The sequence below is a fragment of the Podarcis tiliguerta genome (assembly GCF_965153285.1).
Source record: "Podarcis tiliguerta genome assembly, chromosome: 11".
Classification (NCBI taxonomy): Eukaryota; Metazoa; Chordata; class Lepidosauria; order Squamata; family Lacertidae; genus Podarcis; species Podarcis tiliguerta.
In genome coordinates this window covers 36491354-36517690 of record NC_139544.1, presented here as the reverse complement: position 1 = coordinate 36517690, position 26337 = coordinate 36491354, and the positions used below count along the sequence as shown (strand labels likewise).

General features: G+C 41.8%; 2 protein-coding genes across 7 annotated transcripts in view; both read right to left on the bottom strand.

The window, feature by feature from the left end:
* Positions 1–5914, bottom strand: part of CMYA5 (cardiomyopathy associated 5) — a 53155-nt gene extending 47241 nt beyond the window's left edge. For 2 of the 4 annotated variants that reach the window (XR_014503020.1, XR_014503021.1), the window contains exon 1: positions 5327–5895. Coding sequence is in view for 2 of the 4 variants with exons in the window: in XM_083403554.1 (XP_083259680.1) it covers positions 5327–5412 (86 nt within the window). In the remaining 2 variants the exon portion in view is untranslated. Of the gene's footprint in view, positions 1–5326 lie in introns of all 4 variants that reach the window. The other 2 variants (XM_083403554.1, XM_083403555.1) reach the window with 2 other exon arrangements.
* Positions 5915–6924: 1010 nt separating this feature from the next.
* The window catches only part of TENT2 (terminal nucleotidyltransferase 2), a 34482-nt gene continuing 15069 nt past the window's right edge, over positions 6925–26337 (bottom strand). For all 3 annotated transcript variants that reach the window (XM_083404111.1, XM_083404112.1, XM_083404113.1), the window contains 6 exons: positions 26179–26307; positions 22707–22750; positions 14888–15024; positions 12033–12124; positions 10403–10482; positions 6925–8758 (listed from right to left, as the gene is read on the bottom strand). In XM_083404111.1, the coding sequence (XP_083260237.1) occupies positions 8684–8758; positions 10403–10482; positions 12033–12124; positions 14888–15024; positions 22707–22750; positions 26179–26307 (557 nt within the window). In that variant the 3' untranslated portion in view covers positions 6925–8683. The remainder of the gene's footprint in view (positions 8759–10402; positions 10483–12032; positions 12125–14887; positions 15025–22706; positions 22751–26178; positions 26308–26337) is intronic.

Below are 26337 nucleotides of genomic sequence, written 5' to 3'. Positions count from 1 at the left end.
AGTAATAGCAGCAAATCTTCACACTTTTTAATGCAGTGCTCACTGCCGAACAGATTGCCCAGACCTGCTGCAATCGATCAGTGTCTCATGCCTCACTGACACGTCTTCTGTGTTTTATTTTGAATGAAGCAAACCTCCCAGCGTAGGATGATATGAGGCCGGCCAGCTTTGGCTCTGGCAGACAGTCAAGTCCCACCAATTCAGTTGAGCAATTTCCTTCAAAATCAGAACTGCATCCAAGCCAGTGACTGAGCTACATATGGAAACCAGAGAACTTTAGGGTCACTTGTTTGTTAAGTATTCGCCCTGATTTGTTTGCACCAAGTTTGTGAGAAGGTTATACGGCATCCAAGGTTTATTGAGAATTCATGATGATCTGCTGGCAGGGAGATTATATAACATCATGTCACACGACTGTTATCCCATGTTTCCCAGTGCATTTTCCTCTCTCTTTCTTTAGTGCAAGAAAGTTATGTATTTTTCGCTCTATAAGGCGCACCAGATCACAAGACGCACCTAGTTTTTGGAGGAGGAAAACAAGAAGAAAAAAAAATCTGAATCTCAGAAGCCAGAACAGCAAGAGGGATTGCTGCGCAGTGAAAGCAGCTATCCCTCTTGCTGTTCTGGCTTCTGGGATAGCTGCGCAGCCTGCATTCACTCCATAAGACGCACACACATTTCCCCTTACTTTTTAGGAGGGAAAAAGTGAGTCTTATAGAGCAAAAAATACGGTAGATTTATTTGGGGAGTGGATTTGTGTTCAAGTGTGCCAAATCCACTTAGCATCAGAACATAAGAAGAGCCTGATGGATCAGGCCAATGGCCCATCTAGTCCAGCATCCTGTTGTCACGGTGACCAGTCAGATGCCTATGGGATGCTTGCAAGAAGGATCTGAAAGCAGCAGTGCTCTCCCCGATTCTCAGCAACTGAAGTCCTCCTGCCTTCCGAGCACAATTCAAAGTGTTGGTGCTGACCTTTAAAGCCCTAAACAGCCTTGGTCCAGTATATCTGAAGGAGCGTCTCCACCCCCATCGTTCTGGCCGGACACTGAGGTCCAGCGCCGAGCGCCTTCTGGTGGTTCCCTCACTGCGAGAAGCCAAGTTACAGGGAACCAGGCAGAGGGCCTTCTCAGTAGTGGCACCAGCCCTGTGGAACGCCCTCCCACCAGATGTTAAAGAGAAAAACAACTACCAGACTTTTAGAAGACATCTGAAAGCAGCCCTGTTTAGGGAAGCTTTTAATGTTTAATAGACTATTGTATTTTAATATTCTGTTGGAAGCCTCCCAGAGTGGCTAGGGAAACCCAGCCAGATGGGTGGGGTATAAATAATAAATTATTATTATTATACCGTGAAAGCAGAGCAAAGCCGTTGTGGTTAGTAACCATGTGTAGCCTTATCCTCCATGAATCCTTTTTTAAAGCCACCCATGCTGGCAGCCATCTCTACATCTTGGGGAGTGAATTTCCAGCACATCTCCTTAGTTGCACCCAGATTACATTTCACCCTGGATCTGATCTCTTGCACCTAACCTTGGCTTGACCTTGACTTTCTGAGTGCTTTTTGCTACAGCTTGGTAGCACTATGTGAGAGCCAAAGTCTCATGTGGATTCTATTGGGATGTGGGCCTGCTCTGAATGGGGGTGTAACCCTTCTGGAGGAGGGGGCACCTAGCTTAGTGGTACTTCTAGGTCCATTCCTGTAGCGTGAGACTCAAATAGCCTCGGTGACACTGAGTGTCTTCTCTATTAGCTTTCACTGGTGTCCCAGCTGTCTATGCTCTGGTAACCTCTGGTTGGGTTACTGCAATATGTTGCATGTGGGGCGGCCTTTGAAGATGGTTTGGAAGCTACAACTGGTGCAGAATTCAGTGCCCAGATTGTTGACTGGGGAAGGATAACCTGAACATATAAACACCAATTCTGGCATGACTGCACTGGTTACCAATTTGGTGCCCAGGCTGAATTCAAAGTGCTGTTTTTGACATATAAAGCCTCATGCAGCTCAGGACCTCAATACCTCAAGGATCACCTCTCCCCACGTGAACCAAACTGGACCCTGCAATTGTCATCTAAGGCCCTTTTCCATGTGGCCCCTTCACTGGAGACCCACAGTGTGGTCACAAGAGAATGGGCTCTTTCTGTGGTAGCTCCCTGCTTGTGGGATGCTGTCCCCAGAGAGGCTTACCTGCCAACCTAGCACTTCGAAAGCATCCCAGTGCAAGTAAATAAATAGGTACACTGAGGCAGGAAGGTAAACGGCATTTCTGTGCGCTCTGGTTTACATCACTGTGTTCTGTTGCATCAGAAGCGGTTTAGTCATGTTGGCCACATGGCCCAGAAAGTTATCTGTGGACAAACGCCGGCTCCCTCGGCCCGAAAGTAAGATGAGCACCGCACCCATAGTCACCTTTGACTGGTGTCAATTGTCCAGGGGTCCTTTACCTTTACCTTTTTTTTTTAACCTGGCACCATCTCTGTCTTATTTTAGACACCAGGCAAAAACCTTCAGTGGTTTGGGCTCTTTATTTCAATGGTTTTGAGTGCCTGTGGTCTCTTTTAGTGGGGGATATTGTGTAATTTCCTCCTCTCTTCCCCACTATGCAATCTGCATTTAAAAACCCCATGTTATTTGTGTTTTGAGATCATTGCTTTAGAAGCGCTGATCTTGGCAGCCGCCTCCCATAAAATGTAGTTCTGCCCTCAGCACAGCAGCTGGCACAACTGGGTCATAAGTACACTTTGAGTGCTTGAGAGAGAAAGGGCAAGACAACTTCACTTTTCTGCTCCCACTTCCCTAATCCAGCTTGCTCTCATGCTGAAGATGAATTTGCAGCTACATTTTTAAAAACCACTAACGCTACAGCCACCCTCACGTCAGGGCGCAGCGTAAGAGATCATTTGGGCGAGTTCCCAGAGACAGGCAACACATTTATCAAGTCACGTTAGTCATTTCCATTAATCACATTCCCATTCTTCTTCAGAAGCAACACACAGAGAGAATCCATTTGGCTAATTAAACTACGTGTAAGTAATGCAAAGCCATTTATCCTTGCTATATTAATCAGGGGCGTAGTGGTACATGCTGAGGTGCAGGAGCCGATCATGACAGCTCCCATAACCACACTGCTAAGGAAAGTCTGCAAATGCAGGCAGCTGTATTGAACCGTTATTAGAGATATGTACACACACACCAGAGAGCACCAGGACGTATAAGCACCATGCATATAAGTATCAAGGTGGTTGCAATTGTATGCGCCGTTCAACCCAGAAATGCTTTGTGCATCAACAAATTATCTTCGGCCCAGATGAAATGCAGCTTTTACCCTTTAATTAAAAATGCAAACCATCTCGCAAAGGAGTGTTGCCATTTAAATGGCTAGCATGAAGAAATAGGGACCCCATCAAAGAAAATAAAAGAAGTATCCAGCCTTAACTTAATGGGTTTCCTACAAAAAGGGTAAACGAAGATTTAATGGCTGGGGGAATATGGCCTGGCATTTTGATGCCAATGATATGATGTGGGGACTTGCTACAAGAAGATCTATCACACAATGCAACGTCCATCTGAAAGCACCCCCAGTATTAAATCTACCTTGCCCCAGGGGAATTTCGGGAGAACAAAGCTGAGCTGCAAATTCAGCCTCAGGAAATTCTTCACACAGTGCCGTAAATGAGCTACGGTATTTGCTACCATAAAACATAGTGGTGGCCCTCCAGTGTGGACAGTTTTTAAGAGAATTAGACAAAACTAGAGGATAAGGTTATCAATAGTTATTCACCATGCTTATATGCTACCCCCAGTAGCAGCAGAATATCTCTGAATACCAGTCACTGAGGAGTGTGAGGAGGACAGAGTTATGACACCCAGACCCTGATTGTGGGATTCTTATAGGCATCTGGTTAGCTGTTATGGGAAACAGAATGGTGGACAAGATTTGGCTTTAGTCTGGTCCAGCAAGACTCCTCTTATGTTATTTAGGAAGGCAGGTGGGCCAAATTGGAGCTGCATAATACCTGTTTCGCCTTTGTAAGAACTTGATCATTTAGTGTGGCAACACCCTGCCTATTGAGAGCAAGTAGGCACCTTCACTTGGTGCCTGATAAAAAGATTCCCAGATGCATAGAAAGTTGAGTTGATTTTAATCTGCTTTTATATTTTAACTTTTGTAGGTTTTAAAGTACGGTTGTGAATTTCCCCTCAATTTTATCGTTTTGTCTTTCTGTAAACCACTTTGAGGGTTTTCACAATCAATTTTAGGAAACAAACAAACCAATCTGTGTCATGACGACTTTGGAGGAACCAGTTTTTGCCGCTAGAGGTTTCCCTCTTTTAAAAGCAAGATGTCTTCTTCTTCTTTTATTATTATTAAATCTAGGTAGGGCAAACCAGTTGTGCAGGTAAGGCAGTGATCTACTAGCCCCTCCCCCCCAGCCAGCATGCTGGCTAGGGATCTGTTTCCATGGGGGACGGCTCCAGGGAGAGGAGAAAAGGACAATTCAATAACCAAGTGACAGCAGATCTTGAGCCAAAGCAGCAAGACAAGGCTCCCTGTACTACCAAGTCTTCACCTCCAGCAGTTCAGACCTCCCTGGTTTCAGTGTGAGTTTTTATTTTGTAGTCAAAATAGTCAGTGCTACAAAGTCCTGAACCAGAAACTGGGAACCATCATGGCAAACCTTTCTGGCTAGGAATCTTCCCTAACTATATACGTACATCTGCTACTGCTTTTGGGGTGCCCTTTCCATTCATCTATTGGGTGCAGAGCTGAAATCACCCCATTTTTAGGAGCCCTGTGCTATCAGACCAAGCAACAAGCCATGCCTAAAGTACATGAAAACCAAACGGCCTGTAGCCTCCAAAGACAAACCACCACTCATTTCCACACACACACACCCCGCAAGCAATCAATTATTGAATTAAAGTTCTCCCCCACCTCTCATTGCACCGTGGGTTATGGCGTTTTTAAAAGAATAAATTAAAGGACTCGTCCGCTTCACTTACACACACACACCCTGAGAGTAATGGAGATTGATATGCAGTGACGAGCCAGCTTGGAAGGAGCAGGAGGAGATGCCAATCCAACTGGCACAACGCAGGATCTTTAAATAGAAAATGCCTTTTGCACACAGGCCAGGCACTTTCAGAATCACAACCAGCTGCATTCAGAATCGTCAGAAAGCTCCCCCTCATCCTCAAAACTTTCATCTCCTTTTTGATGCCGCACGGCATTTGCACAAAGGCACTTCCCCCCGTTTCAGTTCTCCAGAACTTCTTGACAGCCTGTAAGTAGGCTGCAGAGTCTCATTTTTGGAAGGTATCGTACCTGTTTGGTTCATATTCATCCTCCTCTTCATCTTCCATGGAGACGTCAGGTGATCCGTCAGACTCGTAGTTGCAGTCGGTCTCCATTTTGTCCCCCAGGTCACTTTCCCTAGCTGTGTTTATCCCCCTCTACTCAATACTCTCCAGGGTTGCCCGAAGCAAACTGTCATCCACAGCAGCTCGGCTCTCCTGACTCAGGAAAGTCTTTAAATAGAATGACAGAAAGTTGAAACATCAAACCGCTGCTGCCACCTTGGACTGGCCACTGGGTCCTAACACCACCTTGTTTCCAGGGCCAGCAAATAGGTGGCTGGCCTGCAAATTAGTGGCCTTGATCTATCTATGGCTTCCCGGGCCAGAGCTCAGGCAGGCCTAACCACCTGTGGCTCTGAATGCAGCATCCAGAGAGTCCCGGAGGCTACTATCACATTCTCTCTTGCTGGATCAAGACATATTTGTTTCTTATCATATTCACATCATGTTTTCCCTCTGAGGAGTTCAAGATGGTCTCTCCCTTCCTGTTGTATCCTCACAAGAAGCCTATGAGGGAGATTAGGCTGAGAGTCTGTGACCGGCTCAAGGTCACCCAGTGAGCTATGAATTGCCATTTATACTTTGTGTTATGTAAGAACTTTTCGCATGTGCTCTCTTGTCTATATGCAGCACATGCTCTCATACACACACAAAAGTACAGGGGCACAGGATTCTCATGAAATGTTACTGTCCAGCTGTGGAAGCAAGTAACAGAAGGAGGTCCATCAGCATCCATGCTTGCTCATTCGCTCTTCCCATTTAGTCGCCTCAGTTCTGAGGCAGAAGGACCTCAGCTTAGCAGTAGAACATTTGGCCTTGCATGCAGGAGGTCCCAAAATCAATCCCAAAGTCTCCCATCAGGGCTGGGAAAATATGAGATTACCACACGGCAGCAGAACTGAAATGGTTTCTTCTTGTTATCAACTTTGATTAGTCTATAGATTTATAAACTGCTGTCAAAAAACCCCCAGCTCCCCCCAGGGTGATGTACAAAAAGTGACATTCTATTATTATTATTATTATTATTATTATTATTATTATTATTATTATTATTATTTGTATACTGCTCTATACCCAAAGGTCTCAGGGCAGTTACAACATAAAAACACAATATAAAAGCACAAAAGCAATCAAATCACACACACACACACACACACAGTCCCAGCACATTTTAAAAAGGGCATTATCTTGGGATCACTGCTGAAAATGCTCTGTCTTATGTCTATCAACCTAACACCTCCTCCTGATGAGTACCCAAGCAGGGCTCCCACTTAGGCAGAGAGAGAGAGAGGTGATCTGAGTGATTCACACCATTGGCACATGCAACCCACTATCATGCAACATGGAGCCCAGCCACCAAGAAACTGGTGTTTGTGAGTGTGTGTAGCAGTAGCAGCAACAACATGTAAACTGTGTCCCATCATATTAGGGCTAGCCCCATAAGTCGTGTGCAAGGCTAAAAAGTTTAAATCCAAATTTCTTAACATCACTGAGATTGATAAAGCACTCTTCACAATACTACCAGGCTACACAATAAGAGCCAAGAAGCGGATTGAAAGAAAAAGGTGAAATATACAAAAGATAGCTTTATTTTCAATACAGAAACTTTATTCCACTTGACACAATAAAAATATTAAACTTAGAGGGGAAAGGAAGTTCGACATCAGTGAAAAGTAAACATTTGTTAACATATGAATTGGACTGCAATAAATATAAGAGGCACAAATTGTGCAACAGCAGATCTAAAATAAGTCTCATACTTCTTGGGGGGGAAAGTTAAAATTTAAGTTTTCTTAAATCCTGATTTATATAGCAGCTGACCAACATACAAATATTTACACAAAAATAGAAACAAATTAAAACAACAACAACTTGGCTTATCGTAGCAGCTATTTTTCGCAGTTGTCACTACTTTATATATATGGAAAGAAAATGGTAGGAGAGGGCTCAACTCATGGCGGCTCCACAATTTACAACAGAGCAGTGGGATGGGTGTATGAGGAAGTGGAAAGAAAGTAAGCTTCCTTACACTGCTGTTGTGGCGCAGGAAACTGGGGAGGGGGTTGTACAAGCCACGGTACCATCCTTGTAGGATCCATATATCACAATGGAAGTGCAGTTAAGAGGAAGTACAATTCTCCCTTGCGTTTCCTTTCCCTCTGCTTCACTGTAATGTTCAACGCCACCCTCAGTGAGCATCAAGCAACATAGAGCAGTCTGCCATAAAAAAAAAATCTTACCTGCAGTGCCTGTACATCAAGTAGGAACACAGAGCCCACTGGCCATTCCTAATGGCAGGCAAACTGCCTGACAACATCCTGATTTTTTACAGCCCCAGGGTGGCAGGAAACACACAAAATGCTTTTCAAACCCAAGGGGCTGCCATACATGGATGGCAGGCTGCATTCAGCTCAGCATGTCACACATTATGCAAGCCTAACAGATGATTCAACTGCCTTGAAGTTATTCTGCTGCTTTAAAATTCCAGTAAAGAATACAACCCCCAGAAATTCTCGCTGAGGTGGCAAACCTGCTGCATGAGTTGTGCCACTTCAGACTGCAGGTGGGGGGGCACACAACTTGAACAGGCTCTTCCATTTAACGAAATTCCTTCCACACAGGAAGCTGCAAGTCAGGAAAGGTTTTAACCTGGCCTCCTTCCACCCAGCACCTGGTTTTCAATGTGGAAGGGAATTCTGTTCTATGGAGGAGTATTCAGTCCTATGCAATCTAAAGTAGCACAAACCAAATACATTTGCGAGCTCATTGAGAATTAAGCCAGATCAGCATCATCATTTAGGGTGTAGTTGTTATTTTTCTTCAAAAGTTGCTGTTTCTTATTACAAGATTATTAAAAGCTGAAAAGAGCCAAGGAGAGCCAAAGTGCATATTGCATTTTGCAGCTGTAAAGCAGGAGCTACTCTCTCTCAAAAGGAAATGTGCACAGTATGCTATACTTTAAAGTCACGGCCTGACTGTCATACATTTCATCTTTACATTTCAATATTCCATGTGGCTGAGTCAAACCACCACAATGTAAGTTAACAATAAATCAAACTCCCAACAGATTTGCAAAATTAGTATTACAGCAGTCTCTTTATTGGTCACTGATTCAATGTTTCGGAAAGCCAGTCTTCAAATTGTTAATGCATTTCATGAAGGTTGTATTTAATTCTTACAAAAGTTTCCTTAACAAAATTTTGAAAGAAAAATCTCCTCTTTAAAAATAAGATCAGTGGGAAGGGAGGGGGGAAAATGCATCCCGGGGTTTCAGTAATGTCTTTTGTGTATTTGAGAATGGTCCGCTTAAGGAGAAGGAAGCCAATTATCTTTTCTGTAGAGTTGCTCTTAAAGGTAGTACACAGTTCAAGTCCCTCCTGTCTCTCAATCTCTGCCATGACTATGAAACAGAACAAAATGCAAGAATGAACATACTGGAACATATTAAAGAAAGACAACAAAATTAGTAAGATTCACAACCAAAGTAAGTACAGTGCACAGTGTGCAAGGGGTTGAGTGTGCTATAAGAATTTCTGACTCTCTTGAAAAGTGAATCGTTGCAGGGCCATTTCCTCAAACCACACCCACCTGCCCCACACCGGACAAGCATATGGACATCAAGTGTGGGACAGGTAGAGACACAGCTGTCTTAGTGGGCACTCCGACTGTTTCATGGCAAGCAAGACTTGCTGTCAGTGCTGATCAACTGACTACTGGTGACAACAAGCCCTGGTGCGATTGGCTGTGCTGCAAAAGTTTGCAAATGGAACTGCTCGTTCTGCCCGGACACTGAAATCCAGCTTTGAGGGCCTTCTGGCTGTCCCCTCATTCTGAGAAGCGAGGCTACAGGGAACCAGGCAGAGGGCCTTCTCGGTAATGGCGCCCGTTCTGTGGAACGTCCTCCCATCAGATGTCAAGGAAATAAACAACTATGACTTTTAGAAGACACCTGAAGGCAGCCCTGTATAGGAAAGTTTTTAATGTGTGATGTTTTACTGTTTGGTGGTTAATTTGCTAGAAGCCACCCAGAGTGGCTGGGGCAAGCCCACCAGATGGACAGTATATAAATAATAAAGTATTATTATTATTATTATTATTATTATTATTATTATTATTATTATTATTTCACATGACCCAAATCACCAGAAGTTGTCATGTTGAATGACTGATGGGGTGGCTGACCCTCCCACCTCCATTGGCCAAAGCCCGCTTCCTGCTCCTGCAAGCAGTTTCAAAATATGATTTACATGTATTATAGCTATACAGCTATACAGTATTACATGTATATACTAGCTATACAGTGGTACCTCGGGTTACATACGCTTCAGGTTACATACACTTCAGGTTACAGACACCGCTAACCCAGAAATAGTACCTCGGGTTAAGAACTTTGCTTCAGGATGAGAACAGAAATTGTGCTCTGGCGGCGCAGCAGCAGCAGCAGCGGGAGGCCCCATTAGCTAAAGTGGTGCTTCAGGTTAACAACAGTTTCAGGTTAAGAACAGACCTCCGGAACGAATTAAGTACATAACCAGAGGTACCACTGTATAAGTTCCCAGATACTTCATTTTAGAAGTCAAACTAGCTTCCAAGTATGAAACACACTGAAGATAGTACTCTGATCACCGAGGTCATGACATGCGAGTTACAAGCAATCCGGCTACAAAAAGGTCCTATGGCAAGGATCCTAAAGAGATGCATTTTCCTTCTTTGAACAGCAGGTACATTTGCCATACTTTTGCCATACATTTGTCTGATTTGAAAGTCCTCTCAATTTCAAAGTCATTTGCCTTTGGAAGTTGCTTGTTTGAAAAACATAAGGCCAAAATCCCTTTGGGTGCACAGAAATAGTTGCACCGCTCTTTGGATTTCAGCCATGGAGGGGGGAAGAAAGCCAAGGATTAATTGCTTAGAAAAATCAGAGAAGCACAAATATGCCTTGGATCTCAAGTTTCACTGGGGGGGGGGGGCGGACAATTTTCTTCTAACAATTATATGTAATCACTTTTTTGTAAAGCTTTATTGGAGTGTTGTGCATTTTTACCTTGCGAAATTCGTCTAGGATAATGTCAAACTTCTGTTTTTCATGTACCGCTCTAGCTGTGTTTGTTCGATCAAAAGGTTCTGGAAAGGTTAAAAGAGCATTACCAGTGATGTAGCTTTCACTAGGGTTTGTTTGGTGTGTTTTTTTATTCTAAAGCAGCAGTCCTAAAACTATTCACTTAGGAAAAATTACACTGGAATCAACAAAGCTATATGAAAGTATAGGATGGTGATCTTACATTTACTATATTTTCTGAGAGAGGGGTAGTCAAAGTGAAATATTTTTCCACTGCAGTTTATTTTTTGCATTGCAAGGGCCATAATCTGAGCAAATCACAAAACCCTCGCAATCATGAAGTTGTGTTGAGCCATATGAACATATTCCTCTGCAAACTACAATTTCAGTGAACAATTATGTACGCTTATCGTAATGAAACTGATACAAAGGGTTAGATCCACCTTATGGGAGTATTTTTTTCAATTTTAGTAGAAATTATTACTTGAATGAATGAATGCAAATAACAGCTGCATGTTCCTGAGAATCTCCAGGCTTTGCACAATTCTTCAGGATTTTCTTAAATACATACATGTTTACAGCAATTTTCAAAAGGAGAGAGCAAGCAAAAACTACACCAATAGGTGAAAAAGAGAACTGACTACACAGGCTCAAGGCAGCTTTTCGGCAGGTCACTGCTAGGAAAACATTGATTTCTTTATATGATTTCTTACCCACTTTTCACGACACCTCTGTGGAGCGGAAATTCTGCAGCTTAGGGACTGCTCTTCCAAGCTGCAACCCTCAGATGTCAGGGGGTAGGAGAACTACTCAAGGGCCCCACCCACCCCATAGCATCTGAGGAGGTCTATGGGTAAGGAAGCTATCTTTCAGAGGACTGAGTAATGGTTGTTCCAAGATGAAAAGAATGAAATACTCATATTTAAATTATGGTGAAATATATCTCTCACGATACTTAATACGCAGCAGGGAATGATTCCGTGGATAAATCATTCTCTATTTTTATTCTCTCTTTGTAAAAACAACAATAGTAGTGAGAGGCTTTGTAAGAATGGTACAACCGTTAACTGAGTAAGAACAATGACGTACTGACAAACTAAACACTGTATCTTTATTGTTAGCTGCCCTGAGCCCGGCTTCGGCTGGGGAGGGCGGGATATAAATAAAATTAATTATTATTATTATTATTAATTATTATTATTATGATGCAGTGGGGCTGTTCACACTTAACGCCAAACTTTAGCTTAGAGCATGGGTGGTAGATGCTGTGGACTACAACTTCCATCAGCTTCCACTAGTTGAGTTGTAGCCCAACAACATTTGGAGACCACCACATTGGCTACCCCTAGTTTCGACTTATGAAAACAAGCTTTGGGCTTCCATGCACCCATCCTCTGAACATCAATATGCAATTTCTAATCCCCACGTGCAAAAAACATTCATTAGCCTACTTGGACAAAATAGCAAAGGATGCTTTGCAACAAACCAGAAATTGGCATTGTATTTAAAAAGCCCCAGTACTGCTTAAATGTTCTCAGCTTGCAGAAAAACACTCTTCACTCCAACAGATTATATATGTATAACAGTTAAGTTACAAAAAAGCTTCAGAATTTACCTTCTACACAAATGAATTTGTTTCTCCATTCAACACCGTCAGGTCTTGGAATGGCCTTGGCTTCACGAACTGAAATCATTTGACTGCTCCAACTAGCAAAGAGAAAACAATTGTAATAAACTTTTACAATTTGGTGTTATTTTTTAAAGTTATTGTGTAATGATCCTTATTTATTTGGTAAGCACATCACTTTGAAGCAGCTCATAAGAATGGAAAATAACCTAGAAATGCCACTGTAGCTGTTGCAGGTGGCAGAAATCAGAAAAAGCTGTGCTTGGCTAAAGTTATCAGGGTCACAGAGAAGATCTATATAGGACCAAGTAGAAATTTGGAAGATAAGAAACTGGACCTCAGATCTTGGATTCCCCATTTTTGCTAATGACTCCCATTATCAAAGTTCCAAAAAAGGGGGGGGGGGGGAATGTAGGTCAGTGAAAAGAGAAATGTTATAGCATCATTTGGCTTATATCCCAACTTGTCAATAAATTTAAGAAAAAATAAGCTAAAGGAAAGAGTTATGTAACAGAATTAAGCAGATCACAGCAGACAGTAATACCATTCCGCTGCACTCTGAACCAAGCTAACCATTTTTTTGCAAAATCCATCTGGCTTCTAAAAATCACTGGAAAAAAGCAGTTGCTTTTTCAGCACAACAAAAAAACCCAAATATTAATAACTGCCTTTTGATATTAAATTATTGAGGCCGATATATGTATGCACATGGGGAAATCAAAGACAGAATAGCATATTTTGTAATTTCTTCGCTAAGTGGGTATGTAAACACTTCTGGTTTTATGGACACCTCCAAAAAATTTCCAGAACTATTGAAGCTATAAGGGAAGCAATGCAAAAATTATGAAACTGAATGAAGTCATAGGGTTATCCAATATGACAATTCTTTGCTCCAAGCTCTACAAAAAAAAGGTTGGGGTGGGGGAAGAAGATTCCAGAACTTTTGTTGGGCAATTATTTCATTGGAAATAATGGCTGCAATGTTTAACCTAAAGGTACCCCTCTAAAACATATAAGATACTCACTAGGAGAACCCCCTTCATTATAAAAGGCAAGGAAGAGAGACAAAAGGACCACATATTGCAAGAAACACCACAACCAGGGCAGCAGCAAGACTTATCCTAATAACGGTCCTGGGAGTAGTATAAAATCACCATTCTACACGTAGAGAAGCAAATCTGAATGCCAGTTTGAAAGGTTTTGAAAATTTAAATCCATGTATATGAATTGTGTATGCACTTGATATATCTAATACTATTCATTCTGAGTTGCTGGTCAATCTAAGCTTTGCCACAGGAGGACACAGCAAATCCATACTTATTTTAGTTTTATCTATCAAAATACAGATTAACCATAGGTTGACCTTAAATCTGAACTTGGTAGTCTGTTATGTAACTAAAAAGCAACAGCTTAAAAGTAGGAGTTTTTGAAATGTCCCACTGAGACATTTTAAACAATTTTACACCATGAAAAATTCAAACTAATGGGCAGTTAAGACTGTGCATTATTGTAATACAGAGAAGATTTATGAAAGTGTTATTACTGCCTATTTATCTTCCGAAATGTTCCATGTTTCTTAATAAAAGTGCAATTGCTTCATAAAATTTAAACTTTCCTATTAAGTGGCAAATATTTAAATTTTTATCTAGAGGGATCATTTAATCTTAAACTCCCTCTCACTGGAGATATGCATGACATTTACACCAGTAACTGCTTTGCTACTCATTGGTAGCTGCAAAACCTACCACCTTCCCTTAACAGTATAAATGAAATAGGACATTTAAGAATGTTTGCAGTCAAAAGGACTTCAGGAAGCAGATCATTTCCCCACTCCCCTACAGAATATATTTCTAGGATATGTTTAATTTAGCTAGCATTCTCAGTAAAAGAGAAGTACAGTATTTGCTTAAGACATCCACAATTACGTACTAGTCAGTAAAAACAGCATTCACCCAAATTTAGTTGTGCGGAATAAGTGAAGCAAACTTAATCTTGAATTTTTATTTACAAATGGTACTTTTGACAGTGCTTTGCCAATTCTACTGTAAAACTGACTTCCATTCTATTACAGTGCTCAGCAATATTTCATCCTGCTACACCAGCTGCTACATAGTCCTATGGTGGCATATATATCTCTGAACAGCAGGTCCATCCCATAGGCAGATCTTGCTCAGTACTTAAATGCACATGGGTAAAACCGTGAGAAGGTTTTCCTTTACAGTCGTACCTTGGTTTTCGAACAGCTTAGCTCCTGAACGTTTTGGATCCCGAACATCACAAACCCCAGAAGTGACTGTTCCGGTTTGCAACTATTTGCTTGTAACTATTTCCGGTTTGTAACTATTTCTGGAAGCTGAACATCCGACGGGGCTTCCGTGGCTTCTGATTGGCTGCAGGAGCTTCCTGCAGCCAATCAGAAGCCGAGATTTGGTTTTCGAATGTTTTGGAAGTCGAACGGATTCCGTTCAACTTCCAAGGTATGACTGTATATACAACACTCCCTGACTCCATTTTGGTAAACTATGAATTGCAGACTGCCAAATTATTGATGACCTAAATCCAAGTACCCTCCCACTGATTTATTAACTTTTCTTAGCTTGTGCCGTACATTTTTAACCTGCCTTTGCATGTAAACCATTAAGCCACCCAGCCTTAACCTCTCACTATGTGCATTTTTACACATGGGCATTTAAAAATAAAATAAAAAGGAAATCATTCCCTATCAAATGGAAATACAAGACCTTTTAGTTCATTTGTAAATTGCAACTAGCGCAGAACCAATTAGAACCACCAGAGCAAAGTAGGCAGATTAGGCTTAATTAAGTGACAAGCTGATCACTCACTCAAATTCTGTAGCATAGTATTTCAGGAAGCCCAGCAACAGGTCTCCAAGGGTTGACTGGTTTTTTGAAAGGTAAGGAGGAATGGTGCATGGGGCTCGATGCACAAGGTGCAGCTGCATAGTAGGATCAAAAGATTCCTGTAAAAACAATAAGAGACAGAGAGACTGATGCTTAATGTGTCTGTGTTGTGGTGCTAAAATCAGTTAATATGTTATTGAAGGTAAACATGCAAAAAAAAAAACCAAGGCCAAGTAATTCAACCTGTAGTACTCGCTGCCAACTAACATGCAGTTTGGAACAATCGGAGAGACTTGAAAAACTCAAACTTAAATTGCAATTTTTAAAAAAGAAATCCAGATTTGAGCATATTATTGTCAGCTTATTTTCAAAACATCATGTTTGACTGTGCAATGGGAAAAACAGACTGCATCAGCATTAGAAGAAGAGCCAGACGCTGAAAAATATAACTCTGGTAACTGGAGGATCAGCTTCCTAGCCTCAGAAAGATTCTCTCTCATCCATCCCAAGCACAAAGCTAACATCTGCAAGGAATGCCCCTCCCTGACCCTTTTGAGTGCTCCTCTGTCTGTATCTTGCATATAAATGTTCTCATCTGTAATACAAAGGAATGCCACCTCAGCATATCTCCTTCTATTTTGCTGATTTGCAGCATGCAGGGAAGTTGGTTTTAAACTCTATCAGGTAATTAAAAGATGCCCATTAAAATGAAGGCACAAGGAATGGTGCAAAGCTTCTGCTTGCTAAACAAAGGAGTAAGTGTTGTGGAGAGAACAGAATGTTAGACATGGACCAAGGAGATCTGAGTTCCTGTCCCAATCAGCCATGAAGGTCAGTAGGTGGCCCTGAACAAGTTACCATCTCTCAGCATATATTTACTTCCTACAGTTGTTGGGCTACAGTGGGAAATTGTTGGGTGCACAAGCCTGAGCAGCCCTGAGTTCCAGTCACCTCAGCTCAAAAAAAAATACCGCAGAATTCAGAAAAGGGCAACCAAAATTATCAAGGGAAGGGAACAACTCCCCTAGGAGGAAACTTGCAACATTTGGAGCTTTTCAGTTTAGAGAAAAGGCGAGTAAGGAGAAAACGTGATAGAAGAGTATAGAATTATGCACGGCATGGAGAAACACTAGGACTAGCGGATTTGCATTGAAGCTGAATGCTGAAAGATTCCAGGCAGATAGAAGAAAGTACTTCTTCACACAGTGCAGTTCAACTGCGGAACTTGCTTCCACAGAAGGCAGTGACGGTTGCCAACTTGGGGTTTTAAAGAAGATTAGAAAAAAATCATGGCAGATAAGGCTATCCAAGGCTGCAAGGCACAATGGCTATGCTCTTCTTCCACAGTCAGTGGTAGTTTGTTTCTGATTACCAGCAGCTAGAAACCATAAGAGGGAAGAACGCTCCTGTGATCAGGTCTTGCTTGCACCTGGTGGGCCACTGTAAGAACAGGACAAGATGGGCCATTGGTGTAATCCAGCAGGCTTTTTTTAACTGAGGGAACAGCAGAATGCAAATGTACAAATTTGCCCCTACAGCTTCACTCCAAAACTGGAGCCCTAATACAGTGGTACCTCGGGTTACATACGCTTCAGGTTACAGACTTTGCTAACCCAGAAATAGTGCTTCAGGTTAAGAACTTTGCTTCAGGATGAGAACAGAAATCGTGCTCCGGCGGCACAGCAGCAGCAGGAGGCCCTATTAGCTAAAGTGGTGCTTCAGGTTAAGAACAGTTTCAGGTTAAGTATGGACCTCCGGAACGAATTAAGTACTTAACCCGAGGTACCACTGTATTAGAAATGTGTGTTGAAAGTTTGACAAAATTATACAAAATACTCAACATGCTGGCAGCCGTAAGCAGGGAGAAGATGACGAAGGGTATCATCTTACTGACTGGGCTAACTTTCTGTGTTGCTTTAACACAGGCCTTGCTAAGGTTTTACTGAAAAAGGTGAGAGGATAGTACAGTACCCAGCCTTTTCCCCAAACCCAAACTGCATAGAGTAGATAAGGTGCATTAAGCAGGAAAGCTCATCAACGCTATTGCACATTGACAAAGCAAAGTAAAACCATGCTATTCAATCTAGATGCAAAAGACTTAGAAATATTTGTTTTGTTTGCCCTCAAAGTTATCAAATGAGGTCCATCACTAGTCACAACTTACAACTGGAGTAATATAGCTAGGAGTACCAGCTGAAGCCCAGGCACAGAAAGTATGCATGATGGGACTCAAATGAAGTTCTCATAACTTTGGGAGGATTATTGCCTTGATAGCCTTCTTGTTGGGCTCCCCAAGAGCATTTAAGACAGCCATTGTGGGAGCAGGATGTTTGACTAGCTGGATCCATAGGGCTTTTCTTACATTCCTATCATGTACCAGAAATTTAGTGAAATTAGGAAGTGATAAAACTCTACTTAAATACTTGCCAGAAAAATGCAGTTACATCTGGTAATTGCCAGAGGTACACAAAAGTAACCAGAAATAGGCATGTAGTCCTTGTATAAGGATTTACAAGTTTCCCAAGATCTGTGGGTGAAATCCAGTTGTGCCCATACATGAGTAAAACAGATTTCCACAAGGAGACTTCTCCTTCCTCTCCAACCCTCTGTAGCTCCCCTTCTCCTCTGGAGAGTTGGGAGGCCCTCTGGAGAAGATGGGGAACACAGGGAGAAGAGATGGGGGGCAAATTCTACCGGCACAGTTCTGAATATCACTGTTACATTTAACTAAACCTAAAAAAGACTTTGGTCAATGCTTCTTGTTTTCTGTAAAACTAACTGCTAAGTTCATAAGACCATAGGAGAAAAAATGAACTGCCCATGATAATGGCATGTACCCAGAGTATCACAAGACCCATGATTGCATATTAACTCAAAGTGCACTAGTGCAAGGCAAATGCTTCAGAATCAGTACGTGGCAAGCAATGCAGTCTGCTCAAACACTTATTTTTCTGTCCACTATAAAGGGGAATGAGCCTCAGGCTCATATCTGCCATCACTCCAAACTGCTCCTCTGAGCAGAATATAATGCCTGGTACAAAACCATGTTTACCCGGGATCTTCCTGAAACTGCTCTAAAGGGTAGTGACACAAGCAGCAGGAGCCTGAGACCAACTCCCCCTTTCATACTGAACCTTTTTGTTTTTTTAAACCGCTTTACAGTGGTATCTCGGGTTACATACGCTTCAGGTTACATACACTTCAGGTTACAGACTCCGCTAACCCAGAAATAGTACCTCGGGTTAAGAACTTTGCTTCAGGTTGAGAACAGAAATTGCACAACGGTGCTGCGGTGGCAGCTGGAGGCCCCATTAGCTAAAGTGGTGCTTCAGGTGAAGAACAGTTTCAGGTTAAGAACGAACCTCCAGAACGAATTAAGTACATAACCAGAGGTACCACTGTATTCACTAATTCTGTAATGCAAGTATCAGCTCAATGACACAGCAGGTATATAACCCAAACCTTCTGACTACCTGAAACTTACTAATCGGGTGTTTATCATATTCTGGCACATATTCATCTGGTATGTGTATTCCAAAATCTCTCAGTGCTCAACTGTAGTTGTGGGCCCTTGATTGTACAGTATATGTAAAAAAAACTACTACCACAAAAGTATCACACCCTAAATAGCCAACCTGAGGTGAAAAGAAACAAGAAGAATGGGAAATTGTGCTTACCTTGGATACAAATTGCGTCTTGTCACTAGGCTTTGTATAAATGCTATTTTTTTCTTATTTATTAAAACAAAACATTGTGTAGGTGGCCCTTGGAACACCAATTGGCCATTGAAGGGCAAGATATACAATTTTAGAAATAAAGCACATGATTAGGAGCTACACCAATACATTGGCCACAACTCCCATTCATTTCAATGGAAACTGAACAGAAAATGATGTAGCCAGGTTATGTTCATAGGCAACAGTGTTTAAAAATAGGAATTTTAAGTTACACAGTAAAGTGTAACCATACAAGTGTGTGGTACTAGCTACACTTAACTGATATGTGAAAGTCAATTAGGCATTAAAAAAATGAATTTTAAAAAGTCAAGTGACATGAATATGTAGTATTAATTACATTTAGAAAAATGGTAAAACAAAATTTCAGATTTATTGCAACATTATAAATGAGTCATGAAACTATAGAGTACAGTAACTAAGTAGTTACTAAACTATGTAATTTTAAAAAATGCTGTATTAACACTAACCTAAGACATGAGATCGCAAGAAGACAGATAAATCTGCTTACTCTAAAATGTTACCATATGTCAGAAAGTTTTCCACTGCTCCTTGCTAGCCTTTAAAAAAAGAGCATGTAACTGCTGATGTTAATGTCTAACTGTGTATGATCAGCATTTTAAAAAAGCAGATTCTCAATATGAGTTGATAAACTTATGCAGAGAGTGTGGAAGCTTTACAGAACAGTTTGCTCAGCACAATTTTAAATAAGTAGTAGGGCACCAATATGGTGAACAACACATAAAGGTTTGATTCCACACAGATACATATGAAGGACAGCAATAGAAAATAATATACTCTTGTGGTCGACAATGGCTATCCACTTTCGCAAAGCAACTTCTAGATTCTCTTCTCCCCGCTTCCAGCCCCCTGTGTGGTTCCAGATTTTAGGGACATGTGGGAAGCTGCAGGGAGAAGGGAGGACAAAAGAGCCCCACCGCATGAGTGGACGCCTGCTTCGACCTTCTCACCCTTGAAACTAAAATACTGTTTAGTTTAAACCTCTTCGCTTCGGCATGCATGCATGACAAACTTTTTTAAAAGATGGCTTTCTCTTGCAGCATAGGGAACTACTTTATCAACACAAAACTTTCCAACACCCATTTCAATCCAACCTTAGCCTCTCTTGTTGAACAAATCATGCAGCATCCACAACACGCTTTAAAGAATGAAATTAAGGCATGAGCAACCTTGCTCATCTCTTATTCTTGCCAAGTTGAGCCCCGGAAGTCCTTACTGTGACCTATGAGGGGGCTCGGTTTTAAGCTGCTTCCACATTAGCCCAGCTTTCCAGAACTACCATCCTTTATTTACTTACTCTGTCATCAGCCTGCTGTCTTATTGTCCTCCCATGTTTCTCTCTCCACCCTGCCCCCCCCCATGGCAGTATCTGATGTGGGTGGGTGTGGGAGAGAGAGAGAGAAAGAGAGATAAAATGTAATTGCAGCTTCAGTCAGGCTGGTCTCTTAATTGCATCAATGTCAGTTCCACTTTCTGCAAGGGGAGGCTTTAATTACATTTCCTCTCCCTGGCTTTTTTTAAATAGCAAAACTGTGCTATTTCAGTAAAAACAGAAAAAGAAGAAAACGGGGGAAAGGCACAGAAGCCAGTAATTAATTCCCCACTAATGGGAACATGCATTGGGGCACTTAAGAGGCTATGCTAATGCTCCAGCTGTGATCTCTCACGTCACCAAAAACCAGTCAGAAGGGGAGGCCCTGCTTGTGCTACTCTCAATGGGCATTTGTTATGGGAATGTTACACGTGGCTGGGCCTTCTCAGTGGTAGCCCTGCAGCTGTGAAACTCTTTGCTCATGGAGATTCTGTTATCCCTCTCATTACGGCTGCTCAGGAAACCATTCTATTCTTTGTCACATAATAAGCATGCGGGTGGTGCTGTGGTCTAAACCACAGAGCCTAGGGCTTGCCGATCAGAAGGTTGGAGGTTCGAATCCCCCTTTGTTCAGTCCCAGTTCCTGCCAGCAGTTCGAAAGCATGTCAAAGTGCAAGTAGATAAATAGGTACTGCTCCGGCGGGAAGGTAAACGGCCGCCCCCGAACCGAGCCGCCCAGTGACTCTCTTCCACGTCACCGGAAATTGCTTCTGTACATGCGCCGGAAATTGCTTCTGCGCATGACAGCGGCACCGGAAATCGCTTCTGCGCAGGTGCGATTTCTGGCGTCTGGGCATGTGCAGAAGCTATTTCCGACGTCAACACGCCAGTCTGGCCCACAGAAGATCTCCGCGGGAGTGATCCGGCCCATGCCCAGTAAGCCTTGCCGACCCGTGTTAGGTTTTACTTTCCTGTTGTATTTTATGTTCTTAATTTTTACTTGCAAACCATGCAGAGGACTTATGTCATTAGGTGGTATGTAAATATTGGAGATAAATAAATAAATATGATTCTAATTATTGTTGTTAGCCATCCTGGGCAAGTTATTATAATAAGTAGAACCAAAACAGCTGGCCCTGCAATTAAAACTTTTAATTGACATTAGGAAGGACCTTTGCGGAATGGAACTTACTTGTAGTAAGTAAATTCCATTCAGCAAAGCAAATACTGTAGAAGGATTCTGCTCCAGGACAAGGGAACTACTACTTAATGTATTACTATATGAAATGCACCTTCATTTTTATTCCAAACTCAGCTAATTATGGGAAAGAAATGCCTCAGCAGCACTAAGCAGCTCTAGTGTGGAAGCAAGCTTATTAATTTCATTAGATTCTGTATCCATTTATGCACTGCGTAGTCCTAACATATACCTACAGCACTCAGTTGTATTGCTTAACCTTCTGGCCTCACTTAAAAGAAACAAATCAAACATACCCCTAATCACTCGGCAGACCGCTTAAATCATCTGATGAAGTGAGCTCTGGCCCATGACAGCTTCTGCCACAATGGATTACTCTTCAAGGTGCCCCAAGGCTCTTTGTTGCCTTTGCAACCACACACCAATATGACTACCCCTCTAGAATGTGAGACAATTATTTCCCAAGTGTCACGCCTCAATTACTGCCATTCACTCAGCTGCTCTGTCCCAGAAAGCCACACAACAAGCGCTCTGGGCACTGAAGAATCTATACTTTCAAATCTATACTTGAAGGTCAAGGAGCACGCTTTCCTAAATACATAGCAAAAGATACTTTATGTAACAGCAATACCTTCCGAATAGATGTATTACCTGTGCAGATTGAGTGAGCTGCCTTGGAAGAACTCCCTAGATACTCCTAACAGGTTACTGTGTTAGCAGTAATAATGTGAAGAAAGTGTATCTCATTGTTCAGCAGTCTGGGACACAGTGGCCTAGATCTCACCAATTCAGTCATGTGAGCCCCCACTTGAAGTCTGAAATAGTCCAGACATAGATTTACTGCCTTGGTCAGATCTAGGCCATTATGTTGGGACATTTTTCACCTGTTTCACAGCAGATTCTGTTTGTTTGTTAAACCCTTACAGCACAAATTTGTGGCAACTGAGCTATTCTAGAATAGCAAACACTCCACTGCACATTTGCCCCAGGCATGATAAGAAGATCTAGGAGGGAGGCAAGCGATCTCTAATCATGCAGCTGCAAAGTGAGCTAACTTAACATGATCTTGAGGCATGCAGATGATCTGGAAAGAAGGCCAGGAGCATGTAAACTACAAGACCACCAAAGATAACTAAAATCCAGAACAGTACTAGATAATCATGGCATGGCACTGACATGCCCTATATGCAGAACAGAAAGGACACAAGTCTGATTAAGCGCAATGTGCTTCACTCCTAAGTGCACACAGTTAGAAGCAAGTCCCAAGGAAATAAATGGGTCTTACTTCCTAGCAATGGAACCTGATCAGAACTATTCCATAAAAATTTAGCTTGTATGAAACAAAAGGGATTGGGGAGGGAGCCAGACTGCAAGGGGAACTTTCTACAAACCCAGGCATACAGTGATGGCTCACTGCACAAATCTAACAAGTCATAGGCATATTTTGCCATTACCCAAATTTAAAAGCAACATTCATATTGTAGATCATCCATTTTTAATAAACATATTATGTAGTAATTTATAAGAAGCACTTACTGGGTAATTTTTTTGGAGGGATGGAAGGATAGGTTCAGGTAGGGCTATAAAAAAAAAGTTTAAAGTCGCTGTGATTCATGTACTTCACAGAAAACAACATACCAGCTACACCAGTGGTGTGAACTGAAGGTCTAGAATTAAATGCTTAACTCCAAATGTTAATTGCTAGGCCTTTAAATTAAGCAAAATTACCTTTCATAAGTTTGTGTGAAACTTGGTTAACCATTCTATAATATGAAAGTTACTCATCTAAGCCAAACTTAGTAATATATTGCTATTTGGTGTGTTTACACAGGGTTTTATCTAAGGCCATGTGGACATTTTTCACTATGAAGGCAGTGGGAATTTGTTACAGAACACAGGCTTCTGAAGAACAAATGTAGATTCTTATCTATGAAAATGCAATGACTCTTTCAATACTACCTATTTCTCTGGTTACAGAAAGCATAGTCTGCCTCCATAAAAACAGCCACTGTTACTAAAAAATACTAAATAAAAAGGAGTCTTCCTAATTATTTACATCTTTTTGCAATTCCTAACAAAATCCCAAAACCATGTAAATACTGAGGATACTGCCTCATAATATATGGCAATGCCAAAAGGAGGATGGGGAAAAAGTTTTCTTCCAGCTGCATTAACTTTTACAAACTTTGGCTGAATGACCATTCTGTCCCAATTGCTCCCCTTCAGTAACTGAAATGGGCTGGCATTTTATTAACTCTGCACCAAATGAAGATGATCTATACAATTGTACTGAGGCAGCAATCTTATAAACTGGAGTGTCAAAACACTTAACTGGGTCTCTTAACATCAAAACACATAACTGGAAGACAAAAAAGTAGCTACAGAAGTCACATTCTGCTATATCCAAAAATGGTTTGCAATACGATACATTAGTGCTCATGCTTTCTCATTTTTTTTGTGAGAAAGCATGAATGAATAATGAAGTTTAGTGATATTCCTAGTGCATTTAAGATCCACCCTATGTTTTTAATCCTGGAATTCAATACATTTTACCCAATTTATGGCACACCACATCCGGCTCCTCAAGAACTGCTGTAATTCAGAAAGTGCATACTTACCAGTTAAATTTGCCAACATATGTATTCCAATTGGTCTAGAATGGGTCTAAAGAAGCTGTGGTCTTCCAGATGTTATGTTAAGGCATTACATCTGCCTTAGCCACTATGGCCAAACATCAGAAATGATTTGTTTTAGTCTAGCAAACATCTGGAGGGCCATAGGTTCCCCGATCCTGTTCTTAAATAAAGCTAATAGTGCTCATACCAGCCTCTTCTAAAATAAATACTTGTCCACTTCCTAATTTCTAACGGAAGCTTCCACAATAACAAGGTGAACAGAGGCTGAGTACTAATACATTTATAGGATTTCTATTTTTTTAATCTTCTGAATTTCCCATTTTATACAGCAAAAGAACTTCCTACCAAAAGCAAGATCTGAAAAAGTTTAACATTTTAATGACAGTTTGGGAACAGCAAGATGGTTTTAGCATATTACACTGATCCTGACCCAACTGCACTGGCTGCCAATTAGTTTTCAGTCCCAATTTCAAAGTGCTGGCTTTGACCTATAAAGCCTTAAGCATCTCAGGACCACACTACCTCAAGGTCCACCTCTCTCCATATGAAATGTACCTGGACCCTGAGATCACTCTCTGAGGCCCTTCTTTGTGTGCCTCCTCCACGAGAGCTTTGGAGAGCGGCCACCAGCCCATTTGGTTTCTATGTTGAGTGACTGGAAAGTCTTTGCCTCCTGCACATCAAGCACAGAAATGTCGTAGACAAGCGGTGGAAGGATAGAGCTATCCATACCTCTGCCACTAGCCCACTTATTTTTGTGCTGGATAAACTAACAAGGCTTTGCCTCCTGCACTTTCAGCATAAACACAAAGTGGGAGTGTGGCCCCTGGAAAAGGAATTTGGTGGGATGCCAATTACTATGCTGCATGGGGGGAAATGGTGAAGTCCTCCCCATTCTATACGGAGCCCAGAAATGCAGAAGGCTGTCAAGGGCAGAATGTTTTGTTTCTCTTCTAGAAGCTTGTTCACTTGCCTGGGTGAAATCCATCTAGTCCTGCCCTTGAGATTTTCCTTGGGCCACGCCCTCACTCCTCATGTCATAATGCTTGGTGCCTGTGCTCCAAGCAGTCCTTGCACATTTTTTTGCCTAGATGGAATGTGTCCTTTAACTGCGATAATGCCACTTCTTTGCTTGGATGGAAAGGCAGGTGTGTGTGTTTTCCACGGCTGGAATGTAACCTATTGTCAAATCCTTTGCTCCACCCACTTTTGCTTCCTGTCCTGCCCAACAATGACCCTGCAGCTCCTGAAAAGATTGCCCCAAAGGGAATGCAGCCCCTGAGGCTAAAAAGGGTTTTCCACTCCTGGTGATGAGGTAAGTGGCTGCCATTATAGAAGAATGAAGACAAGAACAAGAATGGTGCAGTGGGGAAAAAATGAAGGGCTTGCACCCAGAACCAAATATATTCAATTTGCCAAAAATTAATGAATGGTCACTATTGAAACTTCACATCTCTATCCACTAAATGGATATTTTTTAAGGAAGATGAACAGCATTCTATTGCACGTAAGTGTAATAGAAATGTGTAATAAATAATAGCAGCAGCATTAGTTGCTTCCTTACATTAGCTATTACTTATATTACATTTTAAAACGCAGTTAGTTACAAGATTTTTAAGATGGATGGGAGGTTTTCCAATTTGTTTCCTGCTGTTAGCTGTATTTTAAAATATCGCAAGAAACCCAACAATAATCCTACAGTATTTTTTCATGAAGTTAGAACACAGAGGAATGTCAAGACTCTGAAAGAAGAGGAATATGTATGCTTAACGTAAAAAAATATATTCTAGGGCACGGGTGTCAAACACAAGGCCCGCGGGCTGAATCCGGCCCGCCAGACCTCGTCATGTGGCCCGTGTAGCCGCCACCGGCCGCCAGCCTTCACCTTTTATTCTCGCTTTTTTTTTTTTTTTTTTGACACAAGAAAGCCACCTCTTTAGGGCATGCGCGGCAGCCTACAAGCCAGAGAACGTCTGCCCTCTAGCGGCGCCGGCCGTTCTACACAGGAAACCTCCATTTTACATGCATTCAGGAAACCTCCACTTGTTTTTATATTGAGCGCATGCCATCCTGTGATGTGACAGATCCAACGGCTGCCTGAACCCTTCTCTCCTGTACTGTAAGTCCTACAGATACAACCAGCCCTTTGAGGGTGACCAAACTGCTGATGCGGCCCCCGATGAATTTGAGTTAGGCACCCCTGTTCTAGGGTGATATACTGAGAATGTGGCACCACGTGAAGGTGTTAAAAAGCACTTTATCTAGAGATGCTCCTAGAAGTTCTAGAACAGTGGCTAAAGGTAAGCAGGAAGCAATCCAGGTAAGTCAATCAGGGGTCAGGGGCGGACTACCAAAGTTAAAAATATACTTACTTTGTAAATAGTGCAAAACCATCAACACAAGACTATAGCTGCTTAAAGTGCCTCGGCTGGCATCATTTATGCCACGAAAACTTGCCCACTTCTTAACAACAAGCACTAATGGACGCACTCGACTCTCAACTGTGAACAAAACAAAACAAAAATGTATCA